This window comes from Saccostrea echinata, unplaced genomic scaffold (assembly GCF_033153115.1).
Source record: "Saccostrea echinata isolate AGI-Se365-2 ecotype Australia unplaced genomic scaffold, CSIRO_AGI_Sech_v1 ptg000062l, whole genome shotgun sequence".
NCBI lineage: Eukaryota > Metazoa > Mollusca > Bivalvia > Ostreida > Ostreidae > Saccostrea > Saccostrea echinata.
Genome location: NW_026889811.1, coordinates 7,778,646 through 7,803,235, shown reverse-complemented (window position 1 = coordinate 7,803,235; position 24,590 = coordinate 7,778,646). Strand labels below are relative to the sequence as shown.

The window sequence follows — 24,590 nt, the reverse complement described above, 5'->3', positions numbered from 1 at the left end:
CTCGCTTTTATTTTTATTGTGCTCATTTATTTATATTTTTCATCAGTCTGTATTGTTGTGCTGAGCTTATTTTCCCAATTAATCCTTGAATAACTTGAATATCTTGGGGCAATACGTATTCCAAAATTAAAAAGCATTTTCGGGAGATTGGTTAAGAAAAATTGTCGCAAGTTTGGAAATGTTTGTTTATATTTCAAAACATTGCATCGAAGATTATAATTATTTTTTTAATCAGGCCGACAATTGTTAAATATTTTAACCCAAGCAGTATATTTAACAAAACTGTAACAATCAAGCCTTTTTTAAGACGATTGGTTTCATCATTTGGAGCTTCAAAATGTCATTTTTCAAATTTATGTTTTGGTTGTATACACTTCAAATCTATATACTTATTTCAAACATTGACAAACACGTAGAATTCCTTACAGTATGCATACAAAGGTCTACATCCAATTCTATTTCCTAATACCAATGTCAAAAACCTATTGCATCATGAGGGTAGGATGACACATATGAAGATAAATCAGAACTTATTTATTTCCTCGATTATTCTAATATATTAACATGCTCATTGAATATTAAAATATGAATTATCGGCAAACTTAACATCCCTAGGAAGAACTTTTTTCAAACAATTTATTAAAGTCCTTGCAGCAAAGCAAATAAAAACCTAAATGGATATAAAGTTGATTAAAAACAAAACGAATATATATACTTCTCAGCTTTTTTTTGGCAAACAAAAAGAAAATAAAATTCATCTTTCTTTTGTGTTGCATGTCAAAAGTTGCATTATTCGACTATATAATGCAAATAAAAAAGTATTTTTTACAATACAAATAGAAAATAATGGAAAATTATACATTACAAATGGAAAAGGTCGAATATTGCAACGTTTGACATGCCATACTTTGTAGATAAAATTCAATTAGAGGTGCCCATCAATTTGACTTCAAATCCAGATATGATTGTAGTCCAAGCTGAACCAATAACAATTTTGGACGAAATGCCGGGACTTATTTCGGAAGGAGGCGGTAGTTTTGTAGCAATTGTTCACTTTAATTTTCAAACAAAACTTTAATAAAATTGAATTATTTTCTGCAAGCAAAAATTGAAGAGAGGAGTCACTATTTCGTTTTTATAAATCTCTATTTTTATTAATTCATCTGACATAGGCGTTCCGGGATGTCTTGGTTGTGGTGAACAAGCTGGTGGACTGTCATTTGCATACAATGCTTCTCATGTTCGACTGTGGGTTAAACTGAACTGTAAGAAAACATTTTTTTCTTCTAGCTTTCGATTATATGTATAACAAAATGATAATAACATATATCATACAAAGATAAGGAAATATTCCAATAATTGCTAGATCCGATAACTAGTGCAGCAGACGGATGGGGAGACAGAGACTATCCATCAAACCGTTTAATGTCCTCGGAAGTGAAAGTCAGGATTCTTGCCTGGATTTTTGACAATGCAGTGAACACATGTCAATGGAAAGAAACATTGACAACAGACATTGCAGTATCTGTACAAACAAGTCCGAAGATGATATTCACGCGTGAAGTGGTAACCGAAGCTTCTCTTGTGATGGTGAAGGTACGTCATTCATTTAGTGCCCTGTTCACACGGAGAATTTAATGCGAATTAGTTTAATTCGAATTAGTATACTGCGCATTAATTTACTGCGAATTAAACTCCCTGTGAACAGGGCATTAGTTTACGTTGCATTTTACTGCCATGTGAACGCAATTTATGCCCTGTTCACACAGAGAGTTTAATTCGCAGTAAATTAATGCGAAGTAAAATAATGCGAATTAAACTAATGTGAATTAAACTGTGTTCACACGATAGCTAATGCGAAATATATACATTTGTGGTATCTCTGTATTATATAAACATGCAGAGAGCAAATATCTTCATACCTGTATGAAGTTTTTCGAAAGTCATAGGTCATTACGTGACCTAATCACGCAGCGCAGCAATATCTACATAAAAGGACTTACTTATCAATATAGCATGTTTTTCATGCATAAAAATGTACAAAATACGCAAGTAAAATAATAATCATTTTATTTACAATGTAAACGAGTATTTAATACAGTTCTTGATCGATTTTACATACAGAATAGAAAACTACGTGTTATAAGTTTCATGTCTGAGCTGCATAGTCTCAACGTTTACCCTTATTTTTCTCGCAGACCTCTGTGATAATAATTTTTTTTTCATTAAACTTTACTCACAATAAATTTAAAAATCTGCTGAAAAACATCAATGTAATGCAATCACGCCACAAACAGCTGACAAACACTGCGCTTTGGAAGTTCGGTAGGCACACCTCCATCATCGAGATCGTTGTGACGTTGTCTTAACAATGTAAGTGTTTCACGATGTACTTGTTCATATATCAACTCTTGAATTCATAAGGAACAACAAGCATGGCTTTGGCATGGCTTCCACTTTTATTGAACACGTGACAAGGGAGCAGTCATTGTATCATGCATAATGATGATAGTGAGTAATCATTATACATATATAGAATACTGTCACATCCCCCTTTCTTTAAAATGTTAAGTTTACAAATTTCTGCTAATACTGAAACTTTACTGTCCTTGAATGATTGTCCATTTGAGTGTTTGAAAACCATGACCAAATCACTATAATAATTAAACATTAAACAAACAGTTTGTACATTCAACATGCAATATTATGTCAGAGAATGAGAAACAAGATTTCATAACAATCAAGACTGACTAGCAAATACAAGGCTATTTGCCCTGTTAAGGAGACTAGGGATTATTATGCCCTCAACACAGTCTTCCTTTACAATGAAGTCTAAGCTAAACTTAGAAATAGGTAGAAGAGGAGTTTTTATTACCTCTTTCACTATCTACCTTTGCCCTACACATCATGGTAACGCATTTGGTTTCACAACTACACGACCACTACGTGTTTTCATTGAACTTGATGATACTGGTTGCTTGGGACGCTGAACAGGTACGGAATCTTGTGTATTGCGTAATTCTGATGTTGGTGGAGCTGGTTTTGGTTCATTACTGACTATTATAGGAACTGGGTCATCATTGCACTGTGATTGATCAGTCAACAGTTCAGGCTCTGAATTTTCATGATCAGGGCGGAATGGTTCTCGACTAAATCGGAGATGACGTCGATTGCGTCGGTATACACGACCATCCTCGGTTGTCACTTTGTATGAATGTATATCACTCTGTTCCTGAACAAATGCTTTTTTCCATCCCTTTTTATTTCCTGTAGGTCTAATACTAACGGTATCTCCTTCTGATTAGGGTTTCAGCTCCTTAGCTCCTCGATTATAGTAGTATGTCTGACGTTCCTTGCGTTCATAGAGTTTTTCCCTGGTGCGGTCAGCATAACGTGGTCTGAGTAGATGTTCAGCTACTGGTAATAGCGTTTTGGTGCGTCTACCAAAAATCCGTTGTGCAGGTGAGTAGCCTATTCCTTGAGTAGGCGTATTGCGTAGATCCAGAAGCGCCAAAAATGGATCTTTACCGTCCATTGCACACTTATGAATAAGCCGTTTGGCAATCTTTACAGAGTTAATTCTCGGCCTTGCCATTAGATTGTGCATATCTAGGGGACGATGTAACATGCTCGAATTCATAACTTTTACTGAATTCTGCAAACTCTCGACTTCCAAATGGCGGTCCATTGTCCGATATTACTCTATCTGGGATTCCATGACGTGCGAACTGTGATTTCATCATGCGAGTGATTGAACTTCCTGTTTTACTGTGAAGTCTCTCCACCTCAAAGTAATCTGAATAGTAATCTGCGAGCATGAGGTAATCTTTGCTTTCACATTCAAACAGATCACATCCTATTGTTTGCCAAGGACGAATAGGAATCTCATGGCTGATCATAGGCTCCTTCTGTTGATCATCCTGGTAAGTATTACATGCAGCACATTGACCAATGTACGATTCAATGTCCTTCGACATATTTGGCCAGTAGACATAGTCCTGGGCACGACGGATACATCCTTGGATACCAATATGAGAGTTATGTATACGCTGTACTATACTATGTGTGATAGATCTAGGAACGACTCGCTCGGCCTTGTAGATGACACCGTTTTGAACGACTAACTCCTCTCTAAACGGAAAATACACTTGTATATCCGGGTGGACTTCTTTCGAAGAGTGAGACCATCCATCAAGTATGATCTTCTTCAGCAACTGTAGAGCTTCATCTATTTCTGTAGCTTCCTTTATCTGTGAATATCGTTCATCAGTTATTGCTAAGTAGGTGCGGTGGTTGATGCTGTGTATGTCATGCATGTTCTCTTCAACTGAATCAGAGTCAGTAATAAGATAGGCCCTACTTAAAGTGTCAGCAAAATACATCTCTGTGCCCTTTTTGTACTCAATGCTGTAGTCAAATTTCTGCAATCTTAATAGCATTCTCTGCAGACGCTTGGGTGCATTATGCAGGTTTTTACGTACAATGATTTCTAGGGGTTTATGATCCGACTGTATCATAACATGTCGTCCATATGTATTATTTTCAAAATGTTCCATGCCAAACACTGCGGCTAAAGTCTCCTTCTCTATCTGTGCATAGTTCTGTTCTGTGGCTGTCAGTGAACGTGAAGCATATGCGATAGGATGATTATCTTGCATAAGGCATGCACCTAGTCCAGTAGAAGAAGCATCACATTGCAAAGTCAGTTTCTTCTTTGCATCAAAGAATTTAAGAACAGGTGCACGAGACAAGGTGTCCTTGACCTTGTCAAATGCTTGTCCGTGGATATCCGGATCCCATGCAAAATGAGTCTCTGCTCTCAGAAGATCTCGAAGTGGACTGGTGATCTCAGACAACTGCGGTGCAAAACGTTGCACAAAATTTGTCATTCCCAATAATCTCTGAACTCCTGCCTTGTCTTCTGGGGTAGGCATTTCATGTATCGCCTTGAGTTTTTGTGGGTCAACACTCAACCCATCCTTGCTGATCACATATCCAAGATAAGTAACAGATGTAAGCTTATGTTTCATCTTACTCTGGTTAAGCTTTATGTTTCTCTCCCTACATCTCTGCATTAGGGCTCGAAATTTCACATCATGATCCCTTTCAGCTTCTTCATCTGTCTCACCACATCCGTAAATTAACACATCATCGTGTATAGGTCTGATACCTGGAATGCCACTTAAGGCGTCGTCCATTCTTTTTTGGAACTCCGCAGGTGCGACAGAGATACCAAATGGCATCCTTAACCAGCGATATTTGCCCCATGGCGTAGCAAATGTAGTTAGGTAGCTGCTATCACTGTCAAGCTCAACGTGCCAAAAACCATCCTTTGCATCAACAATGGAGAATATACGAGCTTGATGCAATTCTGGTAGAATATCCTCTATAGTAGGTGTTGGGTAATTGTTCCGCATTAATGCCTCATTGAGTGGTTTCGGGTCAATACATAGGCGAATGTCACCGTGCGTTTAGGTGCCACCACTAAGGCAGATACCCAGTCGGTTGGTGTGTTAACTGGTTTAATGACACCTAACTTCTCCAGTCGGTTTAGCTCTTCTTTCACTTTTGGTTTCAAGACTAACGGTATTTTCCTAGGCGGTAACTGTACAGGTCGCACACTGTCCTTGACCTCCAAATGAAGCTTGCCATCCAGTTTACCTAGATCCTTGAACACATTTGCATACTTCTCATTTATTTCTTCTTTAATGTCAATCTGTGAAATGACGTCATTCTGAACTTGTGTCTTTGTGAGGAATTTGTCAGTATGTACAGTAATAAGTTCCATTCCTTCAATAGCTCGCTTACCCAAAATACAATGTAGCTCTTTGCCTGGCACAATAACGAATTCTAGATTATACTTCTCTCCATTACACGGATTTCGAACAGACATTCTAATGGTGCCCAAAGCCTTGGTTTCCGATTTGTTGTACATCTGTAGGGTAACATCACTTTTCTTAAGATTCTGGAGTTCTTTGTCACCTGTGAGACGTACATACACATGAGCTGACAAGATATTAGCTGTAGACCCATTGTCCAACTGAAACTCCACATATTTATCATGGATATTCATAACAGCCGTATGACGTTTTGATGATAGCGAGTGCACTTGTTCAATACTAAGAACGAGTTCATCTGATGAGTCACTTTCACGAGTCTCAATCTCATGAACTTGGAACTTTCTGCGGTTCCATGTACCACGACGTTTTTCATGATGTTTTGCTCTGGGAGGCTATTTTTTAGGACATTTCCTCTCAAAATGGTTCTGCTCGCCACATAAGTTGCAAGTCTGTCCAAACGCTGGGCATTTCTCTCGACTGCGCGGATGTGTTCTCCCACAGTAACGACAAGTCTGAACAGTTGGTATGGTTTGTGTGCGGTTGTCTCTACGTTTCTCATTTTTACCATGATTGTCTTGTTTCACTTTCTGTTTGACCTTGACATGGTGAACATCTGCAATAGATTTGAGTTGAGATTCAGATTTCTCATTCGACCGGCATATATCTATGCAACACTGAAGGTCCAGTTTCTTCTCCTGTAACAACTTTTTACGGGTATGGTTATCTCGAACTCCGATAACGATACGATCCCTTATCATCTCATCCTCCATGTCTCCAAATTTGCATGTTTTCGCTAGTGTACGCAATTCTGCAACATAAGCATCTATATGTTCAGACTGTTCCTGATTTCTACAGTTAAATGTGTAACGCTCATATATGACGTTTGTTTGGCCTACGCAGTAAGTGTCAAGTGCTGTAATAACCTTATCAATATCTTTCTTATCGTCATCTGTATCAAATTTTAGTCCATCTACAACGCGTAAACCATCAGATCCTAGACAAGTGAGAAATGTTGCACATCTGAGTTGGGTATCTCTCTCCCTTAACCCCGTAGCGATCTCATAGTTTTCCAACACTCTTTTGAAATGTTTCCTTATTTGGTAGCGAGGTCACCTTTCAAATCTAAGGGCTTAGGAAATGGTATATTCATAGGAAAAACATGTAAATTTTGTACTGCAGCAGGTGCTGCTTCAACTTGCTCATTCTCTTCAGGCATTGTTTGTTACGAACAGAGGAAATTCGATCCAAAGGAAAATCGGGTAGATTCTTCAATATTTGGAGCAATTTAAACAAATGACAGGTAATCAAGACGTTTGACTCACCATAAAGATTTAGTAAACACTTCTGACACCATGTTTCACGATGTACTTGTTCATAAATCAACTCTTGAATTCATGAGGAACAACAAGCATGGCTTTGGCATGGCTTCCACTTTTATTGAACACGTGACAAGGGAGCAGTCATTGTATCATGCATAATAATGATAGGGAGTAATCATTATACATATATAGAATACTGTCACAGTAAGCTGTCGCCAGTGTTTCCATGTCAACATCATAAATTAATAAATATGCCTGACTGAAATCGTAGATTTTATGTTTTTGATCAAATTTTGTACTTGATTTCAAGTTATCTGGTCCAGACAAGTGTCTCCATCCATCCATTTCCGACCGAAATTCCACCAACTTTTTATTATCAAACATGTGTTTTTTTAACATCGAATATGGGTTCTCATGAATTTCCCAGACACCAATATGCTCACTATAATTGATCACAAGTAGCCTTTCACAGAATATTCCCTTCAAAACAGAATCCTTTGCCAGATGAATTTGAAGCGTAACCGCTTTTCAAGCCGATTTACACCTAGCAAAATCTACGACGTACAGTTAGTGCAATATTTATATTCGATTACATTCGATTGTCCGTCTCAAATGTATATATAAGTAATAAATAACAAGTTTAAAAACTTCAATGGGAATTGAAGTGGGTCGGTACGTGATCAAATCTTCTGACAAGGCCTTCGGCCTTCACAGGATTTGATCACGTGACCGACCCACTTCAATTCCCATTGAGGTTTTTAAACTTGTTATTTATTTCTTAAGTAAACTAATGCGAATTAAAATTTTATTTCTACAGTAAGGCTATTTAGTAAGGCTATTATGACGTCATATGCAAATCACGTCACCTTATGTAGAGCAAATCCATTTGACATAATTTCATAGTGTTTGTCCACATTTTAGTGATTAAGATAATTTTCCTTTGTTTTTCACTAAAAAATAACACACGTACCTATATTTGACCACCGACATGATTGTGGAATATGACTTAATTTTGCCATTACGCATGCGTCAAAATTTAATTCTCATTAGCTTCGCTTAGCGGTCACACAGAGCTAATGCGAAGTAATTTGATGCGCAGTAAATTAATTCGAATTAAACTAATTCGCATTAAATTCTCTGTGTGAACGCGAATCAAATATAATTCGTAGAAACTAACGTTTAATTTGAATTAAACTCTCCGTGTGAACAGGGCATTAATTCGCAGTAGTTTAATTCGCATTATTTTTACTTCGCATTATTTTTTTGCTTATTAAATATTTAATGCGCATTCTTGTTAACAGAACAAAACACTGAGATAGAACTTGACAAATTTCCAAAAATTAATAGTTCATACATATCTCTGAAGCCTATGTACATGTACATGTAACGATAATTTGTTTACAGATTCGACCCGTGGATGGTCCAAACGTAGGTTTCTCATTTTATGGCGCTGGTTCAGTAGTGACATCTGGGAGCTATGACACAAGAAATAGATACACGGGTCTGGTATTTGGCTACAACAATTTTGGGGTGTACGTCTGGAGGGTCAAGCCTACCTCAAGGTCTTTTGTTTTTGATATCGATAGTCCATGGGGAGGCGGAAAATATAGCCAACAAACTAATGACGTGGAGATTGACATTATCGCCCTTGGAATGATGTCAAGAGGTTAAGTTCTTAAATCACATGTCGCGAATGTATTTTCGGAAATAGGCCTAAGTTTTTTGATTACTACGCTGAAATTTCCTGATACACCTTGGCTATTTTTATAAGTAAATATTCTTAACATATATTTAATTTTTATGTAAGATAAGTACGAAACTTAAAATTTTTGAGTACTATTTTAAATTTCAGTATTTTATAAAGAAACAGCATTTTAAACTCACAATCACTCTAAATGCACGGAAGCCCGTTGAGGCCAGTTTAGAGAAAAAAAATTATTGCGTTTAAACGCAAAATTATTGCGTTTAATCGCAATAATCATTGCGCACAACACATTGCGTTTAATTGCAAAAGATTGTGATTGCGATTAAACGCATTACTTTTGCGATTAAACGCATTACTTTTGCGATTGAACGCAATACCTTTTGCGATTAAACGCAATAATTTTGCGTTTAAATCAATAATTTTGCGTTTAAACGCAATAATCTTTGTGTTTAAAGGCAATCATTTGTATCAAACAATGGACCCAACCATACTATCTTTTATTTCTTTTTCTTTTTTACTTATAAGAAATTGTGCATTGTCTAGCTTTATAAAATCAGATTGCTCCGAGCAAACGCTCTCTGAAAGGAAAAATCACTGATATGAATTTATAGAAGAGAAAAAAAATGTTGGGTTATAAAAACAAAGGCAACCTTACAACAAGACATGTCTTTAACTTATTAGATCTCTATACTCTTAATGAAGATTTGGTCAATTGCTTACAATCACAAATCACATTTTCTATTTTGTTATTTGTCTACTTTTTAACAATTTCTGTAAACAATTAGAATGGATCTTCTTAATAGAAGGCTAAAGAATTAAGAAAAAATGGTTTTAAAAATATCCCCCACGTTTTATTCCTGCATGTATAAAGAGGTTCAGGAAACGACGGATGAAATGTTGGAATTGCGTACAACAGAAGTGTTTAAACTTAATTAAATGAAATATTTAAACTTAAATGTATATTTACAACCTTTCCTATGGTTGCATACAGTAAACACGAGTACATAGGCGATGGAATCATATGAGATCAAAATCGAATAAAAACAGATTGATCGATGTGCACTACCAAATTGACAGGGGCTATTAATACCACTGAAACGTTCTTAATTAGTTGTTAGTATACGTAAGCAATTGATCATAGGCTTCATTAAGAATGTTGGGTTATAATACGTTTAAGATACTCTGGTTGTTAAGATGCCATTGTTTTACTACAATTTTTAAAAACTGGAAAATTTTGCAAAAAGTCACAGAACCAAATAGTTCTTTTTTGAAGTGTCGTATCCTAGTAATTGTAAGCTTTAGGTAATTAATGTCTGATTTTGAAACAACAGTATTATTGTGTTAAATGCAAACAAATCCTTAAAATGAAGGATTATTGCGTGTAAACGCAAAGATTATTGCGTTTAAACACAAAGATTTATTGCGTTTGATCGAAAATGTATTGCGTTTAATAGCAAAATAATAATTGCGTTTAAACGCAAAAATTATTGCATTTATACGCAAAAATATTATTGCGTTTAAAAGCAAAAAGTATTGCGTTTACGCAATCTGTTGCGTTTAAACGCAACGTTTATTGCAATTAATCGCAATATTTTGCGTTTAAATGCAATAATTATTGCTTTTAAACGCAATAAAAATGTTTCTTTCCCTGAACTGGCCTCAACGGACTTCCGTATAAATGTAAGAGAGACGTACCGGTATATTGAATGATAATATGTAAAAAAAAAAAAGAATTCGCAAGTGTCACAACTTTAAGCGCATATTTTAGGTATATGCAACAAAACAGATTTAACATTAGCGAAAGCTACAATCAAAAGAAACATGGTACGGCCGTGTACGGAGGAGAAAGTAACATGTGATTATGGGTACCATTTTGTTAATAGCAGTTTCCAGACGGTACTCTGTCAATTAAACGCAATTTGGAAGGAAAGTGAACCAGAATGTGTTGGTAAGATGCTCTCAATATTTCTTGAATTATGACTCAGATGTGTATTGAGGGCATCTCTCTCTCTCTCTCTCTCTCTCTCTCTCTCTCTCTCTCTCTCTATACCCTTATATTGATGAGTATTGGTGTCAAATTTATAAATTATAATGCTTTTTTAATGAAGTCTATGAAAATGTATCTATGCCCCTATTTTAACCTCACCCTAGCCCCATTGACATGATTTAAACAAATTAAGTTCTCATTAATGATGCTTGTGTACTTTTTAACAATACAAATGTTTATTAATTGAGTCCTCCGCTTATGTTTCCTTCCTAAGAATCACGCTTATATTAAATCAAAAATAATTTTGTTTAACTACAAAATTACACTCAATTGTAGAAAACTGACTGAAATCTGTAATATAAGTTATCCTAGGTCCTATCAGGATAATGGTTGTCAAACAAAGCAATAACGAATTATAACAAAGAATCAACTACAATTAAATCAATGATTCCAACCTAACTCTATAAACTTATCCCTGATTCTGCAGACTGCATGAGTGGTTTAACATGAGTGGTTGAACAAAGAATTCTGTTGTTTCCTGACACAGCCTGCAATAGCTGCAGAACTGTAGCATTATAAATTTATATTTTAGTCTTTGACTATAACGCTATCCAGTAATGCAAATGTTATGCAATTTACGTTGTCTCTACAGACCAATAAACTCTTATTTTGAATTTTTTGTCGGATGGCAGAAACGAGTTTATTGGTCTGCAGAGACGACTATAAAGGGTAAAGAGGTGTATAAAACATCAGTTTTTGGTAATGGAATAAGTCTAGAATTAGGGAATGAAAGGTAGTTGATTGTCCAATGCTGGAAAGTGGAGAAATACATCCCCAGCCGTGCGCAGAAAATCTTGCGCCATTAATTGCACAAAATTTGCATTATGGGGCGTGATGGTCAAAGACTAAAATGTAAGACCATAACGCTATATACGCTATACAGAACTTACTGCAGCTAAGCCTGCAACTACCTAAAACACCCTATCACAAGGCCACAGAGACACCCTGAAGTCAGTCACAGAGACAAAAACTAAAGTCACCAAGACACTATCGCTAGTCACCAAGACACTCTATTACTTTTTGTTACAGACACAAAATAAAGTCACCGAGACACTATAGCTAGTCACAAAGACACTAGGGAACTAGGTCCCTGAGCTGAGTGGTCTAACAAACAATTCTGTTGTTCCCCGACACAGCCAAAGCACCTAGACCAAGTCACCTAATTACACCAAAGTAAACGAGACTTAGATGGGCCCCTGTATTTACATTATTTTGCATCTGCTCCATTAGTACTGATTAGTTAGTAATTCTAAACAATTGGTAGGCTGAAATGTCAATGCTGATTGGCTACATATAAAGTGATTCGACTGGATGATTCAAGATCTGTTTCAATCCACAATGCTAATTCTATTTCATAACACTTGTATATTTATTTGACCTATTATATTACCTTGCTGTTCTTTTGAATTTTTCTTAAACTATTGGATCTCTTCAACGCCCCTCTAAAGAAATGCTCTCAATTAAATTTTGACAAAATATGGTCCTGCTTTTAGAAAAGACATTTTTAATGATGACTTGAAGAAATTGAAGCTACACAAAATAGAAAATGAAAAAGCTTTGATTTTGATTTGAAAAATTGTTGTCCTATTGTTCTTTGGAAGATTTTAAAAGATGTATCTCTGTATAATGTTCTATCTTCAATACTTCCTTTGCCGCGACTGACCTAAGTCGATAAAAACAATAGGTAGCAACTATTCCTCCACCTAGCGCTCGGCACTTTGAAGTGAAAGTTGCGGGTCCTTCGGATGAGACCTTAAAACTCGAGGCCTGTTGTCACGGTAGGCGTTGGTACGATAAAGAACCCTCACTGCTCAATGGCCCTGAGTGCCGAGTAAAGGTTTAAATTTGAAACTCTTCACAGGTACATGTATATGGTGACATCTCTGTATGAGTGAAAAATTCTCGAATGGGACGTAAAACAACATACAATCAATTAATACTTCCTTAGGTATTTCTGATTAAACATTGACCCCCAGTTGGGCTCTAAACTAGCCCCATGGGTCATGTTTTGGAGACCAAATGCTTCCTTCTAAACCTTCTTTTTTTAAGACAATTTTGAAAAAGAAATTATATCCTTTCAATTTTATAAATTAAATTCCTTAAGATCCCTATACAGCTTCAATTCAACCTTTGTGATGTATAAACATTATTTAAAGTTGAAATTGGACCAGTTGCTCCGTAAAAAATTAAAATATAACATTTTTCATCCAACCATCATACAGTACATGTAAACAGGGATAATTTAATAAGAAATACTCACTTAAAGGAATACTCTTCTTAAAGACAGATGATACAAACAACATTTTATCAAAAACCATGAAAAAAAAACTTAGGTCATATTTATATAAGTAAAATGAATAAGCTTAACCGCATAGATTTTTTTTCAAACTTTCACAAAAATGTGATTTAAAGAGACAAAAAAGTTGCATAGATTAATAAGGATGGTTGCAGAAAGACATCCTAGAAATTTAAAATTTCTTCAACTTTTAGAAATTTAATATTCGTATCATTTACAACCAGAATAGGTTAAAATATATACCAATCCAGACATTCATTTTTTGTTTGTATCATCTGTCCTTAAACAAAAGTTCACGTCATTTCATTTTCATATTTTCTGAGCTCAAGAATAAGTCAACGTTTTCCATCTTTAAAAAAGATTCATGAGAAATAAACCAATTTTAAAATCATTGCACTTACTTATTTTCACTAAAACAAATGAAGTTACAGATAGGTATTATTGTTTTCATTCATACAGAAACGTTTTGTCCAGATGTTGATGCTCCTGAAAATAGCACAGTTGTATCTGTAAACAGGACGGTGGACGGAGAATTGGTATATTCTTGTAACACTGGATTTTATCTTTTGGCGGGAAATCTAAGCAGATTTTGTTTACCAAACGGCACATGGAGTGGGGATCCACCCGTATGTTCAGGTGATCGTAAACAATTACGCCAGTAGCTACCTGGAAGTATTATGAAACACTTTTCATGTATTACGTTTAAGCCTTTTTAATTACATCTACATGTATATCTTCTCGTACAAGTAAAAAGACTGTCTCTTCGTTATTTATTCGTTCAAACTCAAATTGAGGCAGAATATTGGCCTGGTCGAATGCTATTCAGTAAAAGGTGCCCTCGTCCAGAGATTAAGTATATCTGGATTAAATGTATGGATAGTTTTCAATGGGCGCGATTTTAGCAAGAGGTCAACAAGCCCAGATTCCTTCATTATTCAACCAATTTAAACATGTCATACTGGACAATAAGGTGAAGAAAATACAGTTTCCCCCCATTAATATATGTTAGCAAAAGCTTCTTTTAATACATAATTGAAGTATTTAAAAAAAATTGCCCTTATATCTCTGATACATTTTTAAAATTGGTTGTTCAAAGAGGAACATTCACTAATTTGACCTCCAAGATGGCGACCAAGTGAAATAACTCGAAGGGAAAATATGCCATACGAAAACTATCTACACATGTATATGAAATATCAAGGGCAATAATTATGATAAAGATTCTACACAATCACAGATAGTATGCTTATGAATATATATACACTGGGCATTTTTGTAAAGATCAAATGGAGAATGTACCTAACTGTATCATTTGTGTCACAGAGATTCTATGTCCTGCGTTAACGGATCCGACAGATGGCACTGTTGTTTTAAGTTCCGGTAGATCTGTCAATGATGAGGCTGTTTACAGTTGTAATCCAGGGTTTGTAAAAACTGGGGGTAATCTCACTCGAACCTGTTTAGACATTGGATATTGGAGCGGTAGTGCTGCAACATGCTCAGGTGATGCATTCTAAAAGCAAATTATAACTATGCTTACCTTGTTTTAGGAAATTTTAATCATTTTTTTACTTTGAATTTTCTTCGGTAATTTAAGGTCCATTATGTTTTTACTTTTCAGAGGTATTTTGTCCTATTCTTGATAATCCAAAAAATGGCACTGTAACTATAACGCATCCTCACCTCACACAAGTCGCTGTGATGCTGCATTTGCCCGTAAATGCATCAGCCGCATTTTCCTGCGCACCAGGATTCAACTTATCTGATGTTGCGATTCTCACGTGTCTTATCACCGGAAGTTGGAATGGAGCTCCTCCTACCTGTTCCCGTGCGTAATATGTTTTAAATTGTCTAGTTTTTACTCGTCTGAGCTGAATGTTCATGCAAGCCTTTACGATCAAAATTCATCCGTCATCTGTTTGGTTTTTATGTATATATATTGACTTCTAAAGAGTTATTGGACCAATTTCAACCAAATTTACATGGGTGTAATGGATCAAGTTTAAAAGATTAAAGACAACAAGCCTTTCAAGGGGAAATGATAAAGAAATTTGTGGAAAATCTCTAGAATTAAAAAAAAAACTCATGACCATAGGGACTCCACCAAGTAATTTTAACATACAAACATCCCAGTGTTTTCAAAATTCATGTTTGTTAAATACCACCCCTGGGGCTAGGGTGAGGTAGCAATAAGGCATGAAAGTTCGACATTGGATATATAGAAAAAAAATCATATCTATACCCCCACTCCGAAGAAGAGAGGGTATACTGTTTTACCCTTGTCCGTCTGTCTGTCTGTGTGTCCATCCGTAAAAAAAAATTTCGTCGCGGTTTTCTCAGCAACTACTCATTGCAGGTGCTTGAAATTTTAGCACACTCTTTGCTTAGGCATGCCATATGATGGGATTCATTTTTGTATGAATCTGCTGTCAACTTCCTGTATATCCGTGCGTCTGTCCCTACCATAACTAAAACATTTTCGTCGCAGTATTCTCAGCAACTACTCATCGCGGATGCTTGAAATTTTAGTACACTTTGTTTAAACATGCCATATGGTTGGATTCATTTTTGTGCGAATCTGATGTCAATATCCTGTTTATCCATGCGTCCGTCAGTACCATATATAACAAATTTTCGTCGCAGTTTTCTCAGCAACTACTCATTGCAGATACTTGAAATTTTAGCACACTCTTTGTTGAAGCATTTATTGTGGTGGATTTCATTTTTATATGAATGTGATGTCAATTTCATATTCGTCTCTGTGTCCGTCCATTGCTGAACTTGTGTATATTCAAATCAGAGTGTATATACATATCAGAGCGGGGGTATTACTAGTGAGCATTGGCTCACAGACTTCTTGTTTGTCGAAAACAGAAGAGCAACCCTTAGTCGTACTGGTATAAGTATGGAAATCTCCACAAGTATATCAAGATGTAAGTTTGTTCAAATCATTGTTCCTGAAGCAATTTGGTCAACACTAGGTTAACAAAGTTTTATATTTAAATAAACAAAAAATTCTTTGAACATATCCTTTTCCAAAATGAAAGAAACACTCAGTCTATTAACATTGCAATATAGATTCCAGTTGGTTCAATTATAGCCCATGGGGGGTTTGAGTGGAGTCTCTTGAGGATCAAAAGTTTTACATCGGAGTATATAGGTTTATTTTTAAATTCCCAAAAACAAAATTACTTTGAATAGCTTATCATTTAATAAACCTCCACTGGTAATTATAGATGTAGATCTCTTCATGGTTTTAGAGACAACGTTTTAAATTGGAATACATGCATGTAACCGCGTTTAGGGAACAGATTGTCGTCCCAAATCATGACGTCACAGTAAAATTTCAGTTTTTAAACCTCTGCAATATAGTTTCTATCTTGACTTCAAGTCCCAATATATGACTAAAATTGCTGAAAACTAGACATAATAATTTCATTTATCTGAATATATTTTTTCTGAGAAAGGTTGAGTCTTGTGTCCAAGGTTAATAAAACCGACTTCTTATTCGACCTTGTTTTGGTATTTGAAATCGTAAACTGTGAGAACTTAATGCAAAGGTTGCTAATTGTTAAAAAAGAAGAAAAACTAGAATTCTTTGCACATGTAAAATTAACATGACTAACTTAGCTAATTAGATTATTTCACCTTATGTTGTGTGCATCTCAACGTATTCATTCCACAGAAATATTGTGCCCAGATACTTTTTCTTCTTTGAATGCCATTGTGGTGGAAGTAAACAATGGAGTAAATGGAACCATACAATACAGCTGTTTATCTGGCTTCCATAATTCCGCGGGAAACCTGAGCAGAACTTGCATGTTGGATGGTGTTTGGAGCGGGGATCCCCCAGTATGTTCAGGTACTACAATGTTGATTTTTAGTAGTTTTGTCTTACCAAGGGTTTGTTAAAGCTAAATTAAGGGCGCGTACAGCATTTCTTTAACACAACCCAATCACAGAAAAAAAACTTGACGATAAGGACAAACTAAACTGTATGATCACTTCAGCCGTTCTATCGTCAACTTTTCTTATTCATGTATTACTATTCTGCTATCAACTGATGTTTATGTCTCCCAACTTGACACTCAAGAGCATGCTTTGAATACGATCAATTTAGAAACTGAGGCAGGCTACTGAGAGATAAGTTGATGCTAAAGGAATTTCAACAACCTCGTTTAAGGTCAGCATTTTGTAAATTGTCGTTTTATACTGACATTGTTAGCAAATAAAACCTATCATAGGGTAGTATTTGATTGACATATTTTATACCAATTGTTAGGTCCTTATTCTTATACTAAATTTGGCTAAGGAATACTCCGTCTACCAAAACATAGGGATTGCAGCGCCTATGGACTTGAACAACCTGTCATGTTGCCATCCAAACTTTGCTACTCGTCGTCCAAAGAAATATTGACTGCAGGCACATGACGTCCTTTATCCAATGACAGAGCGACATTCTAGTCCGAGACAAAACAAATAACCTAATAAGTAATAGAACCAGGGCACGATATACACAAAACTGCTAACTGCCACTAAACTTGCATAGTAATGCTAGTTGCGACATTACATCTAGCCTTGTTTTCCTACAGAAATTTTCTGTCCATCACTGATTCCTCCTCAACATGGAGGTCTCATCCAGAACACCTCTGTAGGTGGAACAGCTTACTGCTACTGCAATCCCGGGTTTCAGTTATCTGGTGGAGATTCAAATCTTACATGTCTGGACAATGGAACTTGGGATGGAGACCCTGTAATTTGCTCTGGTAAATACTCTCATTCTAAATGTAAACAAAATATTTTTTCTTTCCATCTATACCAATGTCTATAGAGAGATAGATAGAGTCAAAGAAAGAGCGAGAGAAATATATATGCTTTTACAATGAATACTCATGAGTGAATAGCTATTTAAAAAGAATTTCCTTTAATTAAATTGATAAATTACATGAACATATTTAATTACCTTGTCTTATTACCTAAACTTTACTCGTGTTTACAGAAATATTATGTCCAGTAGTAGAAAATCCAGAAAATGGCATCGTTACATTGTCGAACAACATCTCCATGACGAATATTGGGATGTCAGGTGTTCCCTTTAACACTATCGCTACATTCTCCTGTAACCCCGGGTACTATATAGCGGCGTCTGTATTTATCTTCAAACGCATCTGTCTCGTAAATGGAAGTTGGGATGGGGCACCATTCAGCTGCTCAGGTGAGCATGTACAACTGTATTTACGAGAAACAAAAGCTTTTTGTTATCGAAGGAAAAATAACAAGAATCATTACTAAGAAATGTTATTGTTTCACTGATTTTGAAGCTAAAATTGAACTTCATTTCAAAAATGTCAGTTTAAAAAAAGGTCATGAAAATAACCAAGCAAAGATTTTTTTTAACTTTGATCGTTTAGCCCCTGTCTGGTAACAGACAAAGAGAGTCTAGAAATATTCAATGTATCTCAACAGGGTTGGGGTAATAGAAATAAGTAATTGTAAATTACCGTATTTAAATACATTTTTTCAAAGTAATTGAAAGTATTTGTAATTGAGTTTGTTTTCAATTACAAGTAATTGAATGTATTTAAATGCATTCCAAAAATGTCATGTATTTTGTATTTATGTAATTACATTTCAATTACAGTTCAAATACTTTATTTTTCAAGTACATATTTAAAGTGTTGTTTTGTCATGATGCATATCAGTACTGGTTGTCATGAGTTTGATTTTATTCAATAACTAAATGCCTTATGTTTGTACAACATAAATGCACTGCCCAGGGCAATAAGAAAGGTCAAATTTAATAATATTGCAGCTTCAAAATATTCATGTGTATGTTCTTCAAAATTTTTGGAAATAAAACTAAAGTAATTGATATGTATTTGATTACATTTGTTAAAATCAATGTAATTGTAATTGCAAGTAATTAACAAAATTATCAACGTATTTTAAAGTACATATTTAATTACATCTCAAAGTATAAATTGACCCCAACCCTGTATTTCATTATTGATTAATCCGGAATCCTGGTAGACAGGAATAAAAGGATAATTTGTGGGTGAATGTAAAGATGAAATAATGCCATTCCAATTTTTTTTCACAGTTTAATGTCCACCTATAATTCAAAAACCTACACACACAGAAACACACACACTCACTCTCTGACATAAACAGACACAAGCCGAAAGATAAAACACAAACTTCATCATCATCAAAATCGATTAAATTTCATAATTCTATTTTTCTCGTAGAAAGATTTTTTTTGGAAATAAGTATAAGTACATGTATGCATCTAATTTCACAGATTCTCTACTATTATTCAATTATGAATAACCGTAAATCAATTTGAGAGCTTCCGATTCTTTGTGCGTGTCTTTTTTTTTATATGGAGTGTCTGAAACCATGCCGCATGAGGGCCTTAACATAGAAAAAAATTGGAATTCTCTATGAAAATATATATCTATGAAAAGCTGGGATTTTAAAACAATTGTATTTTCTACCAAAGAAATCCTGTGTCCAGAACTTGATGAGGCACCAAATAGCACAATTACACACATAAACCGATCTATAAATGGAACAGTGCGCTATAAATGCAACAAAGGGTATATTCTAGCAAACGGCAGTCTTCAGCGAAAATGTACTTCTTATGGAGAATGGGATGGAAAACCTCCAAATTGTACAGGTATTTAGAAGTTTTCTAGAAAAAAAAAAGAAAAATCGCACCAAAGTAAATGAATTTTACTCACAAGCGTAATTAATTTTACAATACGTGTATAAGATATGTCAATTTATGGCATGTAAATCCAAAAGTTACCAGTATGTTTAGTCACGTCCACCTAAAATATCGTAAAAAAAATATAGATCTCTCATAACTGCTTCTTTTGAGACAGCTTTAGGACAGTGCATGTGTCCCTGTAATATGGTGCATGAGCCAAAGTATACAAACACTAGTGACAAAGCACTGATCAGAGAGATCGAGAAGATGCGAGAAGAACTTCTTGTTCTAGAAACTTCGGCTGCTCTGAGAAAAAAGATATCTGTGAAAGATTTTCGTCCTTCTACCAATGCTTCTGGGAGTGTTTGGGTGATACTTCTGTTAATTATGGCTGCTTTAATAATTGTTCCTGATGTATTATCAGCTCTTAGACATGTAAAAATTGTGTGTACAAGACGTCTTATTTCTAGACAAATAAAATAACAATTACTTTGTTTTTAAATTATCGGCGAGTGCTAACAGTTACATGTACCTTCTTACTTCCTTTATAAACAAACCATCTACTCAGTATTTTGCTTGCTTGTTAAATGAGGAGATTAAAATGAGTCTTTTATTTATTTCAAATATTCTAAAATTATTTCTTTATTTCTTTTTTTCTGACAATCAAATCCCATTGATTTATATATCTAATGTATTCTTTAAGAAACATAGACGCAGTGTAATGTATAGTGAAATATTAGTGGTTGAAAGAATATTGAAAATGAAAATTAGTGGTTGAAAGAATATTGAAAATAAAATGTGATGTTGAACAGTGATAATTCTCAAAAGTAGTATTTAAGCAATACAAAGAGCAGAGCCAACATGGACCTCTGCAAACAGAGATGGGATCAGATGCCATGGAGGAGTAAGCATCCCCTGCCAATCACACCCGCTGCGTGCCTTAATGTGAATCGGGTAGACGGAAAAATTCGTAGTAAATTCAGTGTGAAAATAATGGTCTAATAATTTGTATGAAAGACATCAGTCAATATTCGACCCAACGACAGATTGTATTTGCAAAAAAAAAATTCAATGTATCGACCATGGAAACTTTGAACGGCATTGTTGATACATGTATCTTTGTATCATTAACTTATTTGTCAATAGTCTGTCTTGTAATTAAAGTTTTTTCTTAGGTCATGATGTCCTGTTATTTCATAAATATATGATGACTGTTCGAAAAGTTCGCAGACAGTGTCAGTTTTTGCTATATTATTTTTTTAAAAGAAATCAGCACATTATCATATGTAAAATTTTTTTAAAGGTTTTGCCAAAGGTCAACATGTCCGAAAATTTATTTTTACAATAGCTCCAAAACTTTGTGGTTTATAAAGTTAAAACTTTTTACAGTTTATAAATATATCATTTATTAACAGATAGAAAGTATCACTTGATAACAAATACTTAATAAAAAAAATTTATCGAGAAAAATTCTTTTAAAAAAATGCATATATTTTTTAAAAATACACCTAATTAATTCCGTACTTTCAGTGAAAGCCATCATTGCAGAAACAATATATGTTTATCAATGAAGGGCAAGTTGGACTTCGATAGCCTCTGGAAAGTTGTTTTCCCTGTTTATTTTGTCCAAATGTTAAGATTTGAAACCAAGAGTACATTGCAAATGGCGGATTTTATAGGAGTCTTGTCTTTATACATGTCATGCTTTCAATAACAGCCTTTCAGAGACCATTCACGTCCAACTTGCCCTTCATTGATAAACATACATGTGCATTATTTCTGCAATGATGATTTTTATTAAAAGTGCAGAATTAAGCAGGCGCATTTTTGTTAAAAATATGCAATTTTTTTTGAAATTTTTTTTCTTAAAAATATATTTTTTTTAATATTTGTTTTCAAGTGATACTTTCTATCTATTAATTAATGATATATTTATAAACTGTAAAAGTTTTAACTTTATACCTCACGTAGTTTTGGAGCTATAGTAAAAATAAATTTTTGGACATCTTGACCTTTGGCAAGACCTTAATGTTTGGAGTTTCATTTCTTGTGAATCAATGGAAATCATGTTTCCTATAATTCTAAAATCTCAATGTTCTGTCACCACGGAGCACTCTTGACAATATTGTAACATCAAAATCATAACGGCATAAGTGTCTCAAAAATACTCTCCGGATACATTTCATACTCGGTCTGGCGCCATATCCTCTCATTAGAATTGCTGTACTACAAAACATTTAGTTTTCTAATGATTATTTTAGTAGCATGGATTCGATTGTTTTTGTTTTCATTTTTTTAACCGTATAACACTGCTTTTACAAGATCCGCAACAATGAAAATCCTATCTCAGTCTTTGACGTTACTAACTGTTTTGACTAGTGAACAAAAACGTGTGTACATTTTGGAAAATGGAATATCGATTTTGAAATCCAATTGATTAATTTGATATTAAAAAATGGAGAAATGGTCATGCTTACACATGCTGGTTTTCTTAGCATTTTATCCGATCAAAGTACTGTCTGCAATATTAAAGCACCCTGCAAATTCTCCTTGTTCTCTATTTCTAAATGCAAACTCTGTTTCCTTGGCCTGAAGCATATACTGAATATGAACGTAAGTTAGTGCACTCAAAATTAAGCGCTATCTTCCTCATCAACTGGTTAGCGTATTGATAAAGTAGTGCATTTTGAACTTAACTTTTAAAAGTATTTGATTAAATCTATATTATCATGTAAAAACGCAAATATTATTATCGCTAAAAAAAAGTTATAGCATAATTAAATCATGCCATGTTATAATTAGATAATTCATTATGAAGCAAGGGGATGACGAAGGAAATTAATTCCAACTTATTCCAATAATTAGAGGGGAAGGGAACAGTTACCGTACATGCGATATGTGCTGGCTCTACACGAAATATTATTGTATCTGTGCACGTTCTAGCTTTATCAGAGATTATAAAATATACAAAGCATTGGTTTGATATGAATTTAATAGTAGAGGGGACAATGTTTGCAAAGAAATGAAAGAATTCGCAAGAATGTGGTTGCTTCTTACAGAAATAAATTTGAGTATCTAATGTTTGGGGGGAAATTGACTATAGGAGATGCTTACTCCTCATGGGCACCTGATCAACCTCTGGAATTTACAGGGGTCCATGTTTTATGTCCTGTTCACAGATTTCTATTGTTTATAGATTGTTATTATCACATTTTTCACTTTACTGAAGTACTAATATTCGGTAATGTTAATGGCCAGCTGCCCCTGACAGAAATGTAACCTAGAGAAGAGTTAAGTACAAGCCTTAATACCTGTATAATGTTTAAAGTATAGAAGTTTAATTGGTTTTTTTTTCATAGTTTAGATAGGGTACGGTTTACTTACAGAAACACAAAGATTCGAATATTAATGCATAACCTTTAGTCCGATCAAAGACTCTGCATTATGAAAAGAAATGCATTTATCATTATCTATAATACGAAAAAATAAACTACCAAGTAACAATATTTTTCTTAAGCTTTGGGAAGAATCGTCAGAAACTCACAACATAAGACAGTTTAAAATCTAGAGAGAGAGAGAGAGAGAGAGAGAGAGAGAAGTTTACTATCAATTCAATTTATGGACATCACCATGTTGGTACACAATCAAGATACCAAGTCAAATGACAACCAACAGATGAATAAATAATATCGTAATGGCCAAACACTCAAGACAAAGTCACTCGATCCTTCAAAGTCCATTATATATATATATATATATATATATATATATATATATATATATATATATATATATATATATATATATATATAGTTACATAAGCGTTTTGTAATATTATATTTACATAAGTTAACAATTTCTTTAATAAGATCAGTATCACAGAAAACGAACAGTGATTGATCCAAGAAAACCTACAAACAATACAAATCTGTGAACAGGGCATATAACACGGACCCCTGGAAATTCCAGAGATGGGATCAGGTGCCTAGGAGGAGTAAACACCTCATGTTGACCGGTCACACCGATGTATTGATCAAGGTACAAGGAATATATCTGTAGTCAAATTTAGTATTAAAACAAAGGCCTACAGTTGGTGAGTATAAGTAGGAGTTCCAAATGTAGAATAATTTTTTTTTCTAAATTACAGTTATAATATAATAAGCCTTACAAACTAAGACGATGTTGTTACAAGCTTTGTCTGCTGGAACCATAACTAACATGTCTTGTTCATCTAGTCTTTCTGATTCTTTTATCACCTCCGATTTACGAAAAACAGAAGGATAAATGGTTCGCATATTGCCTTTTAACTTTCTACATGATTATTTAATATATTTTTGAAACAATTAATTCATTCTGACAACGTGGTTAGGTCTTCCCTTTATAATTAGCCCAACGTCTAGCATAATCTTCTCCCTGTTTTAGGACCTTTTAAAATAATTGCTTTTTGGTCGTCATTTTCAACTATATATTAAAATCAGCAGTGATGACGTGTTCAGCGAAACTATAGTTGAAAGAAGAGGAAGAGCAAGAATACTTAAAAGGATTTTGTATAATTGTTCAATATCTAGACACTGCAAGGTTTGTTTATAATTGAAAAGTTTAAAAGCAACAGCAAGCAACAAGGGAATATCTGTAGGAAATTAATACAGGATGTAGAATTCAACTTGAAAT

At 34.6% G+C, this 24,590-nt stretch overlaps 1 protein-coding gene across 1 annotated transcript; it reads left to right on the top strand.

The window, feature by feature from the left end:
* Window positions 1-898: 898 nt before the first annotated feature.
* On the top strand, window positions 899-20,402 carry LOC133175247 (sushi, von Willebrand factor type A, EGF and pentraxin domain-containing protein 1-like). The gene is made up of 12 exons (XM_061310349.1): window positions 899-1,031; window positions 1,173-1,265; window positions 1,367-1,596; window positions 8,564-8,825; window positions 10,633-10,812; window positions 13,667-13,843; window positions 14,531-14,710; window positions 16,893-17,069; window positions 17,800-17,973; window positions 18,207-18,422; window positions 19,710-19,886; window positions 20,095-20,402. The coding sequence occupies exons 1-12, from the start codon at window positions 899-901 to the stop codon at window positions 20,400-20,402; spliced, it is 2,307 nt and encodes a 768-aa protein (XP_061166333.1).
* The last annotated feature ends 4,188 nt before the right edge of the window (window positions 20,403-24,590 follow it).

Coding starts and splice junctions, on each gene's coding strand:
- LOC133175247 (XM_061310349.1), top strand. CDS start 899: ATGCCATACTTTGTAGATAAAATTCAATTAGAGGTGCCCATCAATTTG. Junction 1,597..8,563: donor CTTCTCTTGTGATGGTGAAG/GTACGTCATTCA, acceptor ATTTGTTTACAG/ATTCGACCCGTGGATGGTCC. Junction 17,974..18,206: donor AGACCCTGTAATTTGCTCTG/GTAAATACTCTC, acceptor TCGTGTTTACAG/AAATATTATGTCCAGTAGTA.